Genomic DNA, 20,687 nt, shown 5'->3' on the forward strand with positions numbered 1-20,687 from the left:
AAAAAAAAAAGTTCTCAGTCCCTAACACAGTGCTGGGCACACAGCCAACACTAGTTGATTTCACAAGGGAAGTGGTTGAGTTGTGTGTAATGAGGTCATCTTAGAACATCGGTGAACAGCTCTGCACGTTTGCTTCCACATCTGCAAAGTCGTTTTGCCTCCCGGGGCTACTGTAAAGATGAAATAAGACAATGACTTGATCAAGGACACTTTGCAGTTTTGTGCTGTTATCTCCATTTTCATTCTTTCATTCTCTCTATTCTAGGCATGGTAACCTAAGTAAGAAGATCATATGTGCAGGCTGGAAAAGTTTGGCTGTGGCAATTTTTTAAAATCAAGTTTTTCTTCCCAAGAGAACCTCATCGGATCAAATTGGTTGAATAGAATGGAATGCCCACGAAATGCAACAAGAGCCAAGCTAGCAGATGATCCAGTTTTCTGCAGCAGGGGCACTGGGGGCGAGAGGGAAAGGGTGAGAACGAAGTTATTTGAAGGCTGAGCTCTTTGGAGCTTGAAGCAAACATTTAAAAAACACATCTCAGAAACATCCTTCAAACTTGTCAGTGCTACAGTCCTCATATGCTAGTATTTTAGTTTCTACCATCAATTTTAACCTTTCAACCTTTTTACCTTATCCTTGTCAATTTTGGAACACCAAGAATTGAGCTCATATATCAGATTAATTTAAATATAAGGCTTTCCTCACTTTATTCTTCCATTGCCATTCCATTGGGTGCTTCCCTGGTGGCTCAGATGGTAAAGCGCCTGCCTACAATGTGGGAGACCTGGGTTCGATCCCTGGGTTGGGAAGATCTCCTGGAGAAGGAAATGGCAACCCACTCCAGTACTCTTGCCTGGAAAATCCTATGGAAAGAGGAGCCTGGTAGGCTACCGTCCATGAGGTCACAAAGAGTCGGACACGACTGAGTGACTTCACTCACTCACTCATTGCCATTCACCATTATTTCAGTAGCATGACTGAAGTCTTAAAGATTAATAAAAAATCTCCTTATAATTTTGATTCTTGCCTCAGTGATCCAAAGAGCTACCATGGCCCAGAGAGCTGGCTTCCTCCGCATAGCAATGGCCCAGAGAGCTTGCCCTGGGCTGCACAGAAATGTAGTTGATACCCAGGGGAGCCTAGTGTTTTTCAGCAACGGTTGGATCAAAAATACTGAGGACGGTCGCTAGATGTCCCTCTTGTGTCTCTAAAGAGGCTGAAGAGGCGGGGCTCACTTCAGGATTGAAGTAAAGGGAACCTAAGACTGAGAGAACTTTTTTTTTGTTTTCATTATCTACACCCATAACTGTTTTTATTCAATTAATAAATTCCTGATCGTGAAGGTGTTTTCGGCTACTCACTTAGTAGCATTGTTGGAGTACGATGATCAAGTGTGTTTATTAGCAAACATTGTTGGAGTATAATGATAACGTGCGTCTATTAGCAAAAAATACATTCTGAGAGCAAACGGCGGCGGCTGTATTACGGCTATCTGTGGAAGTAGACCAGGGGGATGGAAGAACTATGTTTTGGAGGGGAGGTGTCACTATCACTTTGAGCTTGCGGGTGATGAGAAGGAAGGAAAGCAGAGGCACACGGCCCAGCCTCCCTGGCACCTGGTTTTCATAAAAGCGGTTTAGTATAGCTGGGAATACTTCTGGTGTTCTACTTGGAAAGGCGGGGAGCATTGAGTGTGAACAGTGAGCAGGACCCTGGGCACCCCGTGTGATCTCTGTAGCGAAGCGAGCACATTTGTCTTTGCAAATGCAGAACATGTCTTTACAATGTGATTGCAATTACAAAGGTAATGACTTTGTACATGGATTGAATTCTCTTATTTATCTTTTAAAGACAACACACTATAGACATTCTATTAGCATTCCCCAAGGTAAGAGATCCTCAGCCCTCTTATCTTGTTGTGTGCGTCTTTTCAGATGCCACGGCAATGATAATCATTTTACCTGAGTAATTCTTCCATTTCTCGTTACCTGGGGGATTGTTAATGGCCGAGACTACTTCTCAGACTCTTTGCTCCCGCTCAGTCAAGCCATGGAGGCGCCAGTTTACTTTTATTGATCAGTGGGTTCCTGACAGCCTTCGCCACAAGGAAGCAGCATCATCCTTTTTTGACTTAAAGGAGAACAGATCGCCTTAAAGTTTACAGCTAAAGCTTCTAAGCATAGCATGCAAACATTTTAGCATGCTGCTAATTGTTCTGTTTAAATAGTCCAAGCAATATTTTAGAACGCTGCCAAATGCCGAACTCATATCCCGTGATCAGATAGCAGCCCATTTCAAATGCCTTTTAGGCCGTTTTAATTAGACCAAGATGCACTTCATTCCCACTCGCTGGCATCAAAGGTAAATAACTGCGATAAATCAAATGGAGCCCTTCTTTGCGGAGCCTGTGAGGTGCATCCGCGTTGCCTGCCATGTTGTCACTGTCCTCGGCAGGCAGGGTCTGCGGAAAAGCAGGCGGGCCACGCGGCTCCCTCGAGTCACAACTCTGTTGTTCACCTGCACCTCTAAATGACCAAATTAAATGATACTCATTACAGATGCTTCGATTTTCTCCTAGATGTTCTGGGCTGAATTGCATCCTAATATGAGAGAGTGAAACGACCCCCACGCGGAAAGCGGATCAAGCTCTTTGCGCCCTCCCCTTGGTCTCAGATGCACGTTGGGGCGGGGGGCGGGGGGGGCGGTCTCAAACTCAATCCCAGAACAATTCCTTTCTGAGGGAGAAAGCTGTCTTCTTCTTCCTCCTGCCAAAGTAAAGGCCGCTAAACTAGCTCCTCTTGGGAAAAGAAATATTTTTAAAAAGCAGCTAGGCTGTTCTCTGCAAAAACATGGCAGTTTTGAGAAAACCTATTATGTGTTCAAATGCCTTTTCCCCTTATTTAATGTTTTTAAAAGGGCAAAAGTGAGTCTCATTTTAAGCACACAGGCTCAGGCCAGTGTCTCTGGCTTAATTATGAATTTGCTCACCCAAGACTCCCAAATATCCAAGACTATTCACTCAGAAGGGTGATGCACTCTTGCAAGAATTGTGAATTCAGAAGCCAGCCCTCCTCCACCCCCAATCTATGATGAAAAAACAAAACATCCCAACTTGTTCAGAGAAGTACTTTTGATTCTTCCAGCCCATGACCTTAATTAAGAGAATCAGGACGGGCCAGGGAGGAGTCCCCCTCTGTCCCCAGGGCGCCTTCAGTCCAGAAGGGAAGCCGTTTGATATCAACCCCGGCCACGCCGGCCTCCCGCTTCTCAGCACCGACACACGCCAGCCACCATCGCCACCACCGCCAGAGAGAAGCTGGCAGCCTCCTGGGACTGAGGTACTGCAGGAAAGCTGGGGCGCCCCTCACATCCGCGCCGGCTCCAGCTGCCGGCGACCAACGTAGACTGCGCACCAGCTCCGCAGCTCCCGCTGGGCTCGCGGCTCTCCTAGCTTGGCGCGGTGCGGCGGCGTCCGCCCACCTGCTCTTCTCAAATGTACAGTTTATTTATAGGGAGCTAAATTCTCCAGTGGGGTTGGGTGAGGGGCAACGAAATATGTCCAGCCCTCTGGGTGGCTCAGTCCCTGCGCCACAGATCCCATTTGATTAACAGACAACAGACAAGAGCGAACCGAACCGGGTCAGGGACCCTGCTTGCGCCAGGGGTGGGGGTGGAGGCTCGCAGGTCTGCTCGGGAAGGAGGGATGGGATGACGGTCCGGGAGGATGGCTGCCGCGGCTCTTAGCTGAAGAGTCACTGGCCAAGAGCTGGATGAATGACCACGTCTGGGGCGCTTTCTCCTTCCCTTTCTTCCTTCCACTAACCGAGAAGAAGAAAGAGAAACCGACAGACCAAACCTAGGGCGAAGAGAAAAAGAGGGCGGGAGGAGGGGAGAGAAAGAATATGAATATGAATGTTATATTCAAAATATGAAGATATGTGAGGGAGATAAACACACCGAGAGAAATCCTCATCTCTCCTGCAATCTCTACAAACACGAGAGGCGCGCAGTTCCTGGGGAGGCTCAGCTGCAGCTCCAGCACACCCCTCGACTTGCTCCACCCTGCCTTCTGGCCCCTGCTGGGCCTGACTGGCCTCCCAGACTGCTGCCTTGCCTCGGCGGGCCGGGGTACCACTTGGTCCCGCCAGTGTGTAAGTTTCCGGCTGGCCCCGCCCCCTCCCGCGCATTGGCCCCGCCCCAAGGCGGGGGCCCGCTGGGCTGAGCGCTGATTGGCCAGTGCCTGGCGTAGCCTGTCTCAGCAGCTCCGGCTCTCTCCTGCTCTCTCCAGACTCCACCGCCAGTAGTTTGCGGCATCGGCAGGAGCAGCAGCAGCAGTAGCGGCGGCGGCAGGCACAGAAGGGAGACTGACGAGCGGGCGCAGACGGCAGCACGGCTCTCGCGCACCATCCCTTGCTTGCCTGGGGGGCACTGGCACCCGCGTCCCTAGCCTGGCCCGGGCCCTTGGCGCGTTGCGCCCCGCGGCATTCCGGCTGAGCGGATTCATCCGAGATCCGAAACCTCCCACCCCTGCTCTCTCACACTCCCCACTCACACTCCTCGCACCGTACACTCACTCTTCCTTTCTCTCACACATTCACCCACAGCCCAAGACAGAAGGAGAAAGCGAGATAGACCTCCCATGCCCGCGAGCGCCGGGGAGGGTGTGAGCCCAACGCAGCGCAGCCAGCGCCTCTCCAGGAGGATGGAATCAAGAAGCTCCCGCAAGTAAACTTTGGCGGCGACATAACCGTCGACCGTGGCAGCTGCTGAGGCGGACCCCAGCGACATGCGATTGAGCTAGGAGGGCTTCCTCCCCCGGCAGCGGCGGCCCTTGGAGCGACACCCCAGTCCAGACAGAGGGAGGAGGAGAAGCCCCTGGTACCAGCGGCGGCGGCCCCGCCTCTCCTGGCCGGTACTGTTGTTGCTTTCCCTCCCCTCCTCCCCACCCCCCCACCCCGCCCCCCGGCCATTGGAAAGCCTGGACTTTTATTTTCTTGGACAAATTTCCATCGGCCGGTTTTCATAGACTTGACGTGGAGCCTCGGGCTGCATTAGTAACTTTAATTTCTGAGACGCAGAAGTCCGCAGTCCAGCTGCTCAGTGGGGGTGACTCCGTGTCCACCTCCGATCCTGGACACACGCGCCCCTCAAGCCTTCTGAAGCCAACCACAGTGCAAGGGAGCAAGCTCTCGTCTCGGCAGCCTCTATCCCCTCCCCCGTCTTCTGCGGGCTGGAGGACTGCCATCCCGCTCAGCCGGATACTCTGACGGCTGCGGCGCTTGACAGCAACTCAAACTCCCTCCTGCGACCCCCCTTTCTCCCCAACAGGCCTCGAAAAGGCCAGCGTGGCCCCCCAGGATCCCGGAGGGCGCGTTCTAGGCGGGTGCTGTCTCTGCAGTGAGCCAGGGGCACCGGGGGTAGATCCTCGCGCATGCCAGGTGCACAGACAGCGTGCTCACCAGCCCCAGTGCCGGCGTGCCGCGGCGGGTCGGGCAGTGCCTGAGAGGCTGTACCCGCACTGCACTCCCCGCCTTCGCCTCCAGTGCGGTCCGGACTCAGCAGCGCGTCGATCCGGCTTCTCAGACGCGGTTCCGCCCGCAGCCCTGCGCCGCTTCGGCCAGTCGCGCCGGGCTAACTTTGAAGGGGGAAAACTGAATAGCCGGGCTGGAGGGAGGGGGCTCGGGGCCGCACGGCGCTCCCTCGGCCCCTCGGAGCCCCCGGGCCCCGCGAGAGCCCCCGCCGGGTCCGCCGCAACTTCAACATTGGAGCCGGCGCGGGTTTCCCCCCCGCGCCGCCGGGCCGCCCTGGGCGGGACTCCTCCCGCGGCCTCCGGGGCCCCGGGGCGCGCGCAACAGGCGTCCCGAGTCGGCGGGAAGCTGGAGCGCCGGCGGCGTCGGTCTCGGAGGGGTGTGGAGAGGCGAGGCCAGGCAGAGCCCCGCGCAGCCATGGAGTCACTCCTGCTGCCGGTGCTGCTGCTGTTGGCTGTGCTATGGACACAGGCGGCCGCCCTCATTAACCTCAAGTATTCGGTAGAAGAGGAACAGCGCGCCGGGACAGTGATCGCCAACGTGGCCAAGGACGCGCGCGAGGCGGGCTTCGCACTGGACCCACGGCAGGCCTCTGCCTTCCGTGTGGTGTCCAACTCGGCTCCGCACCTGGTGGACATCAACCCCAGCTCAGGCTTGTTGGTCACCAAGCAGAAGATCGACCGTGACCTGCTCTGCCGCCAGAGCCCCAAGTGCATCATCTCGCTCGAGGTCATGTCCAGCTCAATGGAGATTTGCGTGATCAAGGTGGAGATCAAGGACCTTAATGACAACGCTCCCAGCTTCCCGGCGGCACAGATTGAGTTGGAGATCTCGGAGGCGGCCAGCCCGGGCACGCGCATCCCGCTGGACAGCGCTTATGATCCGGACTCGGGCAGTTTCGGGGTGCAGACCTATGAGCTGACTCCGAACGAGCTATTTGGCCTGGAGATCAAGACCCGCGGCGACGGCTCGCGCTTCGCTGAACTCGTGGTGGAGAAGAGTCTAGATCGCGAGACGCAGTCGCACTACAGCTTTCGCATCACTGCGCTCGACGGCGGCGACCCGCCGCACCTGGGCACTGTTGGCCTCAGCATCAAAGTGACCGACTCCAATGACAACAACCCGGTGTTTGGAGAGTCCACCTATTCAGTGAGCGTGCCAGAGAACTCACCTCCCAACACTCCCGTCATCCGTCTCAACGCTACAGACCCAGACGAAGGTACCAATGGCCAGGTGGTCTACTCATTTTACGGCTACGTCAATGACCGCACTAGAGAGCTCTTCCAGATCGACCCGCACAGCGGCCTGGTCACCGTCACCGGTGCCCTAGACTATGAAGAAGGCCACGTTTATGAACTGGATGTGCAGGCCAAGGACCTGGGGCCCAACTCCATCCCGGCACACTGCAAGGTCACCGTCAGCGTTCTGGACACCAACGACAACCCGCCGGTCATCAACCTGCTGTCGGTAAACAGCGAGCTGGTGGAGGTGAGCGAGAGCGCCCCCCCGGGCTACGTGATTGCACTGGTGCGGGTGTCTGATAGAGATTCTGGCCTCAATGGGCGCGTGCAGTGCCGTTTGCTGGGCAACGTGCCCTTTCGGCTGCAGGAGTATGAGAGCTTCTCCACTATCCTGGTAGACGGACGCCTGGACCGCGAGCAGCATGACCAGTACAACCTCACCATCCAGGCGCGCGACGGCGGCGTGCCCATGCTGCAGAGTGCCAAGTCCTTTACCGTGCGCATCACAGACGAGAACGACAACCACCCGCACTTCTCTAAGCCCTACTATCAGGTCATTGTGCAGGAAAACAACACACCCGGTGCCTATCTGCTCTCGGTGTCGGCACGAGACCCCGACCTGGGTCTCAATGGCAGTGTTTCCTATCAGATCGTGCCGTCACAGGTGCGAGACATGCCTGTCTTCACGTATGTCTCCATCAACCCCAACTCGGGTGATATCTATGCGCTGCGATCCTTCAACCATGAGCAGACCAAGGCATTTGAATTCAAGGTGCTGGCCAAGGACGGCGGCCTGCCCTCGCTGCAGAGCAATGCCACTGTTCGAGTCATCATCCTCGACGTCAATGACAATACCCCAGTCATCACCGCCCCGCCGCTAATCAACGGCACCGCGGAAGTCTACATCCCCCGCAACTCAGGCATAGGCTACCTGGTGACCGTTGTCAAAGCAGATGACTACGACGAGGGAGAGAATGGCCGGGTCACCTATGACATGACAGAGGGCGACCGCGGTTTCTTTGAAATAGACCAGATCAATGGCGAAGTCAGAACCACTCGCACCTTCAGCGAGAGCTCCAAGGCTTCCTATGAGCTTATTGTGGTGGCCCACGACCACGGCAAGACGTCTCTTTCCGCCTCTGCGCTCGTCCTAATCTACCTGTCCCCTGCTCTCGACGCCCAAGAGTCGATGGGCTCGGTGAACTTGTCTCTGATTTTCATTATCGCCCTGGGCTCCATTGCTGGCATCCTCTTTGTCACTATGATCTTCGTGGCGATCAAGTGCAAGAGAGACAACAAAGAGATCCGGACCTACAACTGCAGGTAGAGCCAACTTTTTCTTTCTTTCCCTCTTTGTCTTGGGTGAATAAGGTGTATCTGTGTCTCTGTGTGAAAATCCCAATGCTTTTGTTTCCTATTTAAATGCATGCATCCTACTTACAGCAGCTTCTTTTGCGGGGGAAGGGGAATTTGTGTTAGCCCCAGCTGATCAATTCTTTTGATCTGACAATTTGCTGGAAGACAACCTTTTACTGTTCCAATGGATTCTGTCACATAATGATGATGAGCAGAAAAGCAATTATCATTTTAAAATTTGCACAGCTGTCTCCATGAAGTTATGGCCGGAAAAAAATTAATGGGAAAGAGAGATTTTGAGAGAGAGAGAGAGAGAGACTTGAGAGAAAGGTTGATTTTTGGCAAAACCTTGAAGTAACACAACTTGATTTGGGGGCTGTAGAGTTTTGGGGACAAGTACTGAAAGGAAAGGGAGCGCTGGCAGCTGCCCTGTCCTGTGCAGAGAGAAACTCTGAAGAGAGCCTGTGAGTGGAATCTTAGGAAACCTTAGAGTGGGAGGAAGAGAGAACAGGAGTATGTGGGGAAGCAGGTGATGAGAGTTTTTTAGTGTGTCCTTGGCTTGTTTTGTATCCAGTCCTCAAGCATCTTGCTATGTGAAGTGAAATTCTAGCAGTCATCTATATGTTTTCAAATATCTGGTTGTTGGGTAGACACCAAACGTCCCAATGAGGGACAGGACTTTTGCACCAGATGTGTCACTAAAAATAGCAATTTTCTGGAGTTGATGGCTCTTTCCTCTAATATGGAACTCTGTTGTGGTACTAAGAGCTGGTCCCTACCAGTGGATGTCACTATGAGCTATTTTGTTACAGTTTCCCTTGCAATGTGTGCAGGGTATATGTGTGGTATGAGTGAGAGAGAGATGGGTGGGGGAGGGAGGATGGGGGAGGGGAAGGTGAAGAGAGAGAAAGGGGGAAGAAATTTGGAAACTGGAATAACACATAGTCATTAAAAAAAAAAAAAAGGTTTCCTGGTCAGCACTTTGGAGGGTCTTGCTGACCCTCCTTACAATATCCAATGTAGGATAATACATGGAATTTTTTTTTCCAGCAGTGTCTCATCGAAACGGTTGAAAAAAAAAAAGTTGTTTCTTTAGTTTGCTGATAATGAATGATGCTGCTATTTCCAATGAAGGTGTGTGTGTGTGTGCTTTCAACACACCTACACATCCAGTGTGTCTTTTGTGCCATCTGTGCTTGCATGTTAACCAGTCAAAATATGTTCCTGTAGGTCTGATTTGTATTTGACACCAACTGAAATGCACACTTCTGTGAATCAGAGCCCCCTGAATATGTAACAGTCATGCAATTATTGTTTCCCTTTTACTATTCTCTGCGTTACACAAGTTAGTAGACAAATGCTAACCACACATGAATACCAATCAGGTACCATAAAAGAGCAGCTGCAATGCCTCATAAATGCTTTAATCCTGTTACTAGTGAAATGGCCATGACTTTTCTTTCCTTCAGCTCCGAGTCATTTCAGATGGGAGAAATGGAAATTAATATTGCTCTTACCTTTGAAACCTCTGACTGCCAGTGGCAATTTTTATAGGAGAAAAATGTGGGGTCTACAAACTTTTATTTATATGGAGATAATGATAGAGGGGACTCTTTTAAAGCCATTTCCTCAGCATAAAGTAAACGCATAAGACCCTTTCTTGATGAAAAAGAAATCAGCTTGAAATAAAGATATTGAAAGCTGTGCCACCTCTTGGTGATGTATGACTTGAAGTGAGAGCTCATTCTGAGAGCTTGCCAGGGAGATCATTAAACAGGGAGGAGAGCGTTTGAATTGGTGGGAGGGGGGTGGCAATCTTAGTGCTCTCCAGCTTCACTCATATGTGTATTTTGTAAAGAGCTCTGTTCCCTGCACTGGTTTGGGATTAATGAAGTACAGTTTAATTAAATATTTGATCAATACAGAAAGGGGTCGCAATGAATGCTTCAGCTGAATAATTGGACTGGGCATTGCCAAACTTACCCATCATGGGTAAATGAAATGATTAGAACTATCCATTGATTTTAAACAGACTAGAAAAGAAAATCAAGCCCAGTCCTGGGGTCTTTGGGATTCTCTCTGCTCCCAAGCCCTGGTAGCATCAGCTCGCCCTCTCTGCAAGTCTGCCTGAGCACAGAGTGTAAGGGTGAGGCTGATATGACTGCACAGGTGCGGGAAGATCCTGGGGACAGAGCAAGAATGGGCCTCTGGAGATATGCAATCTTCCCATCTGCTCAGACTTTTCAGAAACGTAAAGTTCAAGAGCTTCTCTTTCCAGGTATTAAGCAGAGGTTTCTTGTTCTCAGCCTCTGCAGAGCCTCTTCCTGAAATGAATTCATTTATGAGACTTGTGAGATGATCTATCTGCACTTGCTGCTTGAATTGGGCTCCCTTTTTATACTCACACAATTAGCTTTGTCGAGTGAGAATACAGGCACAATCTTTTCCCTTGTAAACATAAACCTGTATTATTTATTAACCCAATTGTTTTCCTGATTATTGCTCAGAAATTGAATTTACAGACAATAAGCTGAATCATTATATGCAAAGTAATAAATGACTTTGAGAATCTGGCTACATTTAAATGTATTTTTGGGGACAACTCTCTTAATGCTTGGTGTCTTTGGTGCACATTGCTGGGTCTCTGTCAGTGTTAATTAAATTGAGCTCTTTATGTTCCAGTTGCAGCACAGCTGCTTGTAGGTACACCTGAATCGAGAAGGATGCTGAATGCACTAACCTTTAAATTCCTTTGCAGTAATTGTTTAACCATCACTTGTCTCCTCGGCTGTTTTATAAAAGGACAAAACAGCAAGTGTCTGCATTGCATCTCGGTTTCTCCCATTAGCGAGGAGCAAGACAAAAAGGCTGAGGAGAAAGTGAGCCTAAGGGGAAAGAGGTAAAAAGGCTTTTCCCCCTCATTCAAATGGGTTTGGCTATCAGATTTCTCGAGGAGACGAGAGGGTGGGGTGCGGAGTTGAAGGGAGCAGGGCTAGGGCAGGGGGAAGGAGGGTGTGGAGGAGAGGAGCTGAGGATTTGTCAAAGAAAAGGGTCTGACGTGCTCCAGTCGAAAACTGATCAGGTCAATCAGCAAGGAACCTGACTTGAGGTTGTTTGTCACATGGCAGTTGCCTGGAGGAACTGGAAAGGGGATTAGGTTTTATTTCCTTCCTGTCATCTTCTGATAAATTACGACTTGCTGCTTATTTCACCCAGGAGTTCCTTTGGGTTCCAGGGAAGCTCCAGACTTGAGCATTTTCATGCTTTCTCTCCCATAGGCTCAACTTCCCCTGTCCCCACACCCTTGTTAAATGGCCACTCACAAGGAGAAATTCCAAATCCAAACTTTTGAGGAGGAAGGGGTAGCGAGAGGTTACTACTTAATGTAAAAACTTTATGGCCCTCAGCTTGTTTTCGCATGTAAAAAGCACAGGGAGAAACCCGATGATGCGATGTGCCAGAATAAGAAGCTGGAGCAGAGGTGGGGTGCAACCCTCTGGGGTGCTTGATGTTTATTAACTGATGCATGGTTTGGGAGGGCGTTAGCGATACATGCTGCCTTTTCTATCACATAGAATCGCTGAGTACTCCTATGGTCATCAAAAGAAATCAAGCAAGAAGAAAAAAATCAGTAAGAATGACATCCGCCTGGTACCCCGGGATGTGGAGGAGACAGACAAGATGAATGTTGTCAGTTGCTCCTCCCTGACCTCCTCTCTCAACTATTTCGACTACCACCAGCAGACCCTTCCTCTGGGCTGCCGCCGCTCTGAGAGCACTTTCCTGAACGTGGAGAACCAGAATACCCGCAATACCAGCGCCAACCACATCTACCATCACTCTTTCAACAGCCAGGGCCCCCAGCAACCAGACCTGATCATCAATGGCATGCCTCTGCCCGAGGTGAGTGTAGCTAAGCGCCTCTGTGAGGTCCTCCTTGGCCTCTATCCCCTGCTGCTCCCCTGATTCCATTATCCTCTATGGTGACACATTCCCTGGCAGGGGTGGGGAGAACTTCTCTGCCTATGCCCATTTCTGAAGTCAAGGTTTGCTACCTGTGCTTCTCAGGGCAAAGTGTAACCCAATATATATTATTATTATTATTTTGAATTTATATTGGAGGCTATTTTAATTGGAGGCTAATTAATTTACATTACTGTAGGGGCTTTTTTTTTTTGCCATACATTGACATGAATCAGCCATGGGTGTACATGTGTTCCCCATCCTGAACTCCTTCCCACTTCCCTCCCCATCCCATCCCTCAGGGTCATCCCAGCGCACCAGACCTGAGCATCTTGTCTCATGCATTGAACCTGGATTGGTGATCTGTTTCACATATGAAAATATACGTAGTTCAATGCTATTCTCTCAAATCATCCCACCCTCACCTTCTCCCACAGAGTCCAAAAGTCTGTTCTTTACATCTGTGTCTCTTTTGCTGTCTCGCATGTAGGGTCATCATTACCATCTTTCTAAATTCCATATATATGCTTTAATATACTGTATTTGTGTTTTTCTTTCTGGCTTACTTCACTCTGTATAATAGGCTCCAGTTTCATCCACCTCATTAGAACTGATTCAAATGTATTCTTTTTAATAGCTGAGTAATATTTCAATGTGTATATGTACCACAGCTTTCTTATCCATTCGTCCGCCAATGGACATCCAGGTTGCTTACATGTCCTGGCTATTGTAAACAGTGCTGTGATGAACACTGGGGTACACGTGTCTCTTTCAGTTCTGGGTTCCTCGGTGTGTATGCCCAGCAGCGGGATTGCTGGGTCATATGGTAGTTCTATTTCCAGTTTTTTAAGGAATCTCCACACTATTCTCCATAGTGGCTGTACTAGTTTGCATTCCCACCAAGAGTGTAAGAGGGTTCCCTTTTCTCCACACCCTCTCCAGCATTTATTTTTGTAGACTTTTTGATAGCAGCCATTCTGACCAGTGTGAGGTGGTACCTCATTGTGGTTTTGATTTGCATTTCTCTGATAATGAGTGATGTTTAGCATCTTCTCCTGTGTTTGTTAGCCATCTGTATGTCTTCTTTGGAGAAATGTCTGTGTAGTTCTTTGGCCCATTTTTTGATTGATAACCCAATATATTGGTCCTTTGTAGGGATAGATGTTGGGAGTGGGAGCTTAAGGTCTGAGCCTTTGGAATACCTGTCTGGCAGTCTAGTAAGATATGAATTCTACCACCTGTTGCAAATACAGCATGCTTGCCAGCCTGTGGTACCCGTATGCCAGCTAAAGTGGCTAAGTAATAATCAACAAGTAGTCTTAAAGGTAGATGAACCCTAGAATGCTTGAGGGTCAGTTTCCTAGTGTGAGAGTGATTCAGCCTCCTAAAGCCTACTTTTGCTTTTTGTTTGGTCATATACATACTTCAGAGAAGGCAATGGCACCCCACTCCAGTAATCTTGCCTGGAAAATCCCATGGACAGAGGGCCTGGTAGGCTGCAGTCCATGGGTTTGCTCAGAGTTGGACATGACTGAGGGACTTCACTTTCACTTTTCACTTTCATGCATTGGAGAAGGAAATGGCAACCCACTCCAGTGTTCTTGCCTGGAGAATCCCAGGGACAGGGGAGCCTGGTTTGCTGCCGTCTATGGGGTTGCACAGAGTCAGACGTGACTGAAGCGACTTAGCAGCAGTAGCAGCATACATGCTTAGCTGTGGTTATGGATGGGCTGGTTAAAGGGAGGCAAACAAAAAGAAAGTAAAAAAGTCACTTTGTTATTGCTTAATAGTTCTTATGGTGACATTTGACAAATGAGGATGTAGAAATTTTCACGAATAATTAAAATTTCAGAATTAACTAAGCATTTGTATTAGCTCTGTTTCTCTTTACCCGGAATGAATGTTTTCAAATGGAAGTATTTTTTTACATAGTATGTGCTCTGATGTTTGCTGGCTCTTGAAATATTTCAGGATAGTAGGGTAGTAATATGGATGATGGTGAGTTGGTGGCTGGGTGGAAGGCTATAAATAACAGTTTTTAAGTTAATTTCATTTTTCCTTGAATTGCTTAAGTCCCTCTTTGGTTGGAAATTTGATGCACTTGGAGGCATATGCCCTCTTCCAGGCCACAAATGAAAGGAATACTATATACTCGGAGAGCACTTCACAACTGTTGTCTTCTGTGATTCTTACAATCAGGTATTTTTATTGTCCTTCAGTAGATGATGAAATAGAGCTCCAGAGATGATAAGGGACTTGTTGAGACTCACAGAGCATAGATATTGAGAGAGAGAGAGACGACCACATTTCAGGACTCTGTAACTCTGGAGAGTGCAGTGCTATTTCAGTGACACCTTCCACACTTTTCCTGGCTCAGAAATAATTTAGCCAGACATACCTGGGCTGGGATGCATAGAAAATGGCCTCACAGTATCTATATCAATTTCGTAGGGCAAAGTGTTTTAGAACCACTTTTATCGACTGTTTTTCCTAGTTCCTGAAAAATATTTCTTATCAGTAATGAGGCCAAAAAGCAGTGCTTCTTAATGAAAAACGGATCTTCTTCTGGCAATAGAAACTCCAATATTGTCAGTCCATACATCTATAAATAAGGATTTACTGAAAATCCAGTATTATGCTAGGTAGGCTCAGTTATAATTATGAATGTCAGTGAATACTTACTAGGGACTAGACCATAGAGTTTGTAGAAAACTACTCGTGGACAACCAAGAGTTCAGCAATAGAGACGGAAAGGTAGTAAGTACAATGTAGTGGAATCAGATAGACCATGATTTTGAATCTGAAAGACATGTCCTGCTATGGACTACCTCTGAGTCTTTGTTTCTTCGTCTACAAAATGGATACATCTGTCATGCAAGGTTGATCCAAGGAATAATATGACGTTATATAATGTAAGGGGTCTGAGACAGAGGTGCCCCCTGAATCATAGATCTGTTCACCAGATGATAATTGAAGAGTGACTACTGTAATGGCTTGTACACTTGAGTGTGACTCCATAGACACAACCAAAGAGGAATTTAGGCTGGTGTCTGTGTAAAGAAGGCCTACAATGTGGTTTGGTTAGAGTATTCATATTGGACTTTTAAACAAAGGAGGTAAAAGATGCCAAGGTAATGGACTCAGGTGCTGACTGATGTTGCTTGTGGAGATGGACAAAAGGATTGAATCCTGAGGGCTTGGTGACTGTGCAGTCATTTCAAGATAATAGAGAAGTGTAAGCCTGGGTAACATAAGCCTGGGATGCTTCGAGGGGGCAGGAGATATTTGGCTATGTCTGAATGGTTGACCTAAGATCTTGGTGTTCTTTCTGAGATTCTCCTGTGGGTAAAATGAAACCAAATATTGCTTCAGTTGTTTAGAAAAGCCATTGAAAATTTGAATTCTAATCCCATCTCTTACTCACAAAACCAGATGTTTTCTTAGTTAACAAAATCATACAGATCTATTATCTAGGGCTATTCAGAGCCAACACAGCATATATTAGGCACAGCGAGGTTAAGTATGTGTTTCTAATATGTAGTCCTGGAGCGTTCATTCGACAAACCCATTCAGAAAGGGGAGAGAGCCACTCATAGCATAGCATGAATCAAGTCGTTTAACCTTTGTCTATCACAAAGTCCTACATGGGGAAATTGACACTTCTTCTTTTCTCTCCATAACAGAGACTGTTGAACATGGACTTAGTAGAATACTTAGGTTCAGTGAAATCTACAGAAGACAAGGATGGCTGATTCATACAGTTAACTAATATTTGTTGTCTAGTCTTTGTATAGGTTCTCCTATAGGCATCCAGTGTTAGGGAAATGAAAAAGATGTTCTCTGATCTCAAAGAATGAACATTGTAATGGAAGAGATGAAAAAATAGGTGACTTGTGGTATGGAGTGATAAATGCTACTTTCAGATACAATGGGATATTACTAGGACAATAATATCCTAATATATTTCCTACATTATATTTTCCTAGTTAATTAATTATTAATTAATCCACCCAAGAAACCAACAGTTATTAAGCTATTATAGCACAGAGTGATGAATACTATGATGTGGTATTTAAAAGATTCATTAGAAATTTCTGTATTAAATCTTATTATGTCATATCCATTTTTCTGTATATTATTTTGTTAAATCATTTTATATTTGTTCATTAACAACCCGGGAGCATTTATTGCACACTTAGAACATGTCAGACCCTGTACAGCTTGCCAAGGATACAAAAATAAAAACACTCGATCCTTGACCCCAGGGAGCTTACAGGGAGACAGGCAAGTAAACAGTTCGTTGCAATTCAGGAGAACATCTCTTTCCTGAGCATATGTTATATTCTTACTTGTCAGACTGGAACCAAAGGTCACTACACATTAGGTTCCTTTGCGGAGCAACTTTGTAAACTCACTCACCTCATTAGCTTCAGAGTCAGTTACAAACCTTACTGGCAATGGCATTAGAGAGGAGTGAGGACAGCTCTTCTCACAACTGTCCATCATACTTTGACGTTTATCATCATGGAATAAACCAAATCAGTAAGCATAGTTTGAGTGTCCACTGTGTGCTCAACTGTGTGGTATGTATGTGTTAGTCGCTCAGTCGTGCCCGACTCTTTGCGACCCCGTAGACTGCAGTCCACCAGGTTCCTCTGTCCATGAGATTTTCCAGGCAAGGATACTGGAGTGGGTTGCCATTTCCTTCTCCAGGGGATCTTCCCAACCCAGGGATCGAATACGGGTCTCCTGCACTGCAGGCAAATTCTTTACCGACTGAGCTATAAGGAAATATAAGATGTAGCATCTGCCCGCAGAGGTCATAGTCTGATTGGGGAGCTATTTAAGTTGAGTCCCTACATGAGTTCCTTGTAAGCAAAAGAAAGGGTTTGTAACCTGCAGAAACTTTGCCAGCCTCCTTAGTGCTCTCCTGCTCCTCCTCCCCTGGCAGCCCTGCCATCATTTAGATTTAGATTGACTGTTGAGTTCTTAAGGGTTGGTGCTGATGTGAGAGTAACTTTGGCATCAGTGTGCAGACCTAGTCACATCTGAACATTGTTGACTCTAGAAACCGAAGGGAATGTGACTTTAAATGAAGTTAGGTAGGTAAAGGCAGAGGGGATGGAGCATCAAAACATTCAATATGACAAAGTCAAATTTAAAAAATGCCTCACCAAAAAGAATGGATGTTTGACTGTTTCACCCCTCCAGAAGGCAGGAAAAAGTCCACCCAAGTCTGCTTTACCAGCAGAAGGAATGAGTTGGATTGGAACTCAGCCTTTAGAATTACAGAGACCGTCTCGCACAGGTCATTTCCCTCTCCTCTGATGTTGGTCAGGAAATCATTTGTGTGGATTTTGTGGTTATGTATGCAAATTTGAGGAGGGAACGTGGAGGATGCTTTTGCTGTTTACAGAAGACTTCTGTAGAATTAGTGATGTCACGTATCTCTTGAATATTTTAAATTGAAGGTGAGATTTGCGTTCTTTGGCATTTTGGTTTATTTAGTCCATACTTAGAGTATATATAAGAGAGTTTGTGTGTGTGTGTGTGTATGTATGGGTGTTTGGAGTTGGGGGAGAGTAAAGAAAGGGGGAAAGAGGTTGAAAACATAGAGAATGGAGAAGAGAGAATGTAGTTTTGTCAGATTGCTATGATTTTCCTAAAATTATTCCAATATTTTGACACTTCGGTATGTCAAATAACTTTCCTTCCACTCTTATGGAATGGGGGCATGCCTCCCGGATACCTCTGTAGGCTACAAAGTATTACTGTTTTGTACTGCATTCCTGCATTACTCTTCATCACCCAGCCCATAGTCACTGTTGGAGGATGAAAACGAAACTCATTTCTTCTGCTGGTTTGATCTCTCCTTGCCTTCAGGAGGGGTGAAGTAGCCAAACATCCAGTCTCTTTGGTGAGACATTTTTTAACCTGAATTTTTTTTTTTCCAATATTGAATGTTTCGGAGTTTAAAATTCTAAGCCAGTGATAGTGGGCAAGAGCTTCCAGGATTCAACTCATAGGGTACATAGGGCTATAGATTTTGGTTTAACTCAATCTTGAGCCCTTTTTTTTATTTTTCCTCCTTTAACTAGCTAACTGTAGCATCTTTGATGTGAGACATTCTCAGGGTGTGTGTGTGGTCTGCTGTGGTCACTCACAGAGAATTTTCATAAGTAGTAGTGTAGTATTAAGAGCAGTGGACGAGTTTGCAGGACCAGGATGTATGTAGCAGACCAAATTGAATGCTTCTAATTATCCTACTGAAAGCCTCAGCGCATGGTAACTTAGCTCAAATAATGAAACTAAAACATCCGTTATGCTTTGAAGAAAAATAAGAAGGAAATAGCTCACCATGTTTTGTTTCCTCAAAACAGTTTTAAAGTTAGGGATCTGCAGTGCTTTGAGTGGAACTCTGAGCTAAGGAGGTAGAAAAGCAGCCCCAAACTTATCAGATGTCAGATTAAGAAGTCTCTAGAAAATTAATAGGTATGATGAGACTGGTTTGGATGGCAAGGTAATGACACAAATCACCACCTCCAATTAAAACAAACCGACAAAACCTTCAGTGAGCAATTTTATTGTACTTGCCTCGTTTTGAGCCATCTGAGTCTTATCCCTAAGAGTTGAAAGTACTCCCTCAGGCTGCAGAAGGAAGCGATGGAAAACAGTGCAGCCCACATCTTCTCAAAGCTCACTCCAGTTTTCTGAAAAAAATATCAAAGGCTCCACTCTGAACTGAGAGACACTCTAGGGCCACCCGCTGCCTACATTGCATCTCATTGGTCTGTTTCACATCTAGCCCAGGCAGTGCATTTCCCAGAGGGGATCCGCTTGCAAGATGTGTCCCAGAATAAACTGTTCCTCTGTCGTCTCCATGCAACTGCCACAGAACTGAGTTAGTTTACACTAGTATTTGCTAATTTATTATTATCATTCCTTATTGGCAATTAACTGGTTACCTTAGAGATCACCTCTCTCCCCATACACCTTCACTAAAGTTGAGCTCAGCCAGAGCACTTGCTAATGATCCTGAGATTTCTCTCCCTAGGGGACTGGAGGCAGGACATTTTCCATAGTGGGCTCTGAGACTTTGGAATTCCTCTTATCAGAGGACCACTTGTTTTGGGTCCCAGTAGCCCCACCTGGGTTTTTCTCTCAGTCAGATTTCTAAGGCGAGAGGAGCTGCAGACCTCTCCCTCCTTAACTTTGCCATAGTCTTTGCAGTGGCTTTAGTATATCATGCTCCGAGGCTGAAGCTATGGGGTGGGGGGATTGCTTATTAGGAATTGGAAGACTGAAAGAGGATGAAGTCACCTCCTGGCAAAGCTGGAGTCTTTCAATTATCGTGCTGCAGTGGATCTAAGGCGTCTGCTTGAAGTTTGAGATGTTTACCCCTCTGTATGTGTATCTCAGCTTCCAGGGCTTAGGGGAGGTCAAGCTTAGCTGGATCAAGTGTCTCAGATGTGAGTAAATGAAGCCATTTGTACAAGAGGCATGTGTATGAGAGGCAGGAGGTTGACTCTGGAGCGGCCATTTTCCCCCACTGAGAGGAGGCTTGATTTCTTGATGTGTGACTGGCTGGCCTTTAATGTGAGCCTCATTTACTTTGAACAATTGGGAAACTTGAAGTGAAAATCCCAGAGGATCAGTTGTTTGTAGAGGAAAATGCTCTTCAAGTTACATTTCCTCTTTGGCTGTTGTGTAGTTATGAGTAGTCTCTGAGTGGGCTGCATGGTGAGGGTCAGTCTGCTTCCAGTGGGTATACACTGCCCCCAGCCTGCTAGGGAACCAGGAGGAAAGTACTGCAGCTTGAAGCTGGAGAACAGCTCTGCCAGCTCTCGGAACTTGGGCTTCCATGAGGAAATCTCATTTGCTATTATTCAGCATCATTCAGGATTGTGCGTCAGCATATTGGTTAGGACCACACAGCTCCACAGCACTCCTGGAAGAGGTGTCAGAAAGGACCAGTGTTTCTACCCATCATGAAAATGGAGTTGCAGAGAAGGCAAGTGACTTACCCAGACACACATCATTTAGGGCCAAATTGGACTCCATTGTGCTTGATAGCAGTTCCTCTGTTGCAGTTTCCAAGTACTTTCTGTCACATAACAGAAAACTTGATTGGACTCCACAGCAAGACCTGCGGCTGTACCTTTGGCTGGTAGTTGGGTTCCTAAAAAGTTGTCCAGCGGCAAAGTACTTGTTTTGGAAATTAGACCCCACGTTAATCATAGTGATGGCATTCCTATCAAAACCCTGTGCTGGAGTCTTTCATAAAGGAAAGAGCACTTGCATAATGTGAATAATCAACTTCTTACTGATTTCCTTTGTAAGTCTGCATTTTTCACGTCTTGTTTGCTTAATGTGCAATTCCTCACACTGGTTAAGATTTACAAAGCTTTTGAAAAATGTAAGATCTAAAATATATGGTGTCCAGAGAAGACAGATAATGTTGGTCAGATTTAACAAATGTTAACATTTATATTTGCTTTAGATTATTTAAAAAAAATAAATAAAAGTTTACAGCTATCCTCTTCCCATCTTATTCCTCTCTCTCCATTCATTCCTTGCAACTCTGAAAATGGAAGAAGA

The 20,687-nt window shown here is 47.2% G+C and overlaps 1 protein-coding gene across 2 annotated transcripts in view; it reads left to right on the forward strand.

Annotated features, from left to right (window-relative positions):
• The first annotated feature begins 4,422 nt into the window (after positions 1-4,422).
• Positions 4,423-20,687, forward strand: part of PCDH19 (protocadherin 19) — a 125,579-nt gene continuing 109,314 nt past the window's right edge. Inside the window, exons 1-3 of one of the 2 annotated variants that reach the window (XM_070291062.1) lie at positions 5,280-8,093; positions 10,885-11,025; positions 11,702-12,029. In XM_070291062.1, the coding sequence (XP_070147163.1) occupies positions 5,947-8,093; positions 10,885-11,025; positions 11,702-12,029 (2,616 nt within the window). In that variant the 5' untranslated portion in view covers positions 5,280-5,946. Of the gene's footprint in view, positions 8,094-10,884; positions 11,026-11,701; positions 12,030-20,687 lie in introns of both variants that reach the window. The other variant, XM_070291063.1, reaches the window with a different exon arrangement.

The sequence above is a fragment of the Ovis canadensis genome, chromosome X, assembly GCF_042477335.2.
Source record: "Ovis canadensis isolate MfBH-ARS-UI-01 breed Bighorn chromosome X, ARS-UI_OviCan_v2, whole genome shotgun sequence".
Classification (NCBI taxonomy): Eukaryota; Metazoa; Chordata; class Mammalia; order Artiodactyla; family Bovidae; genus Ovis; species Ovis canadensis.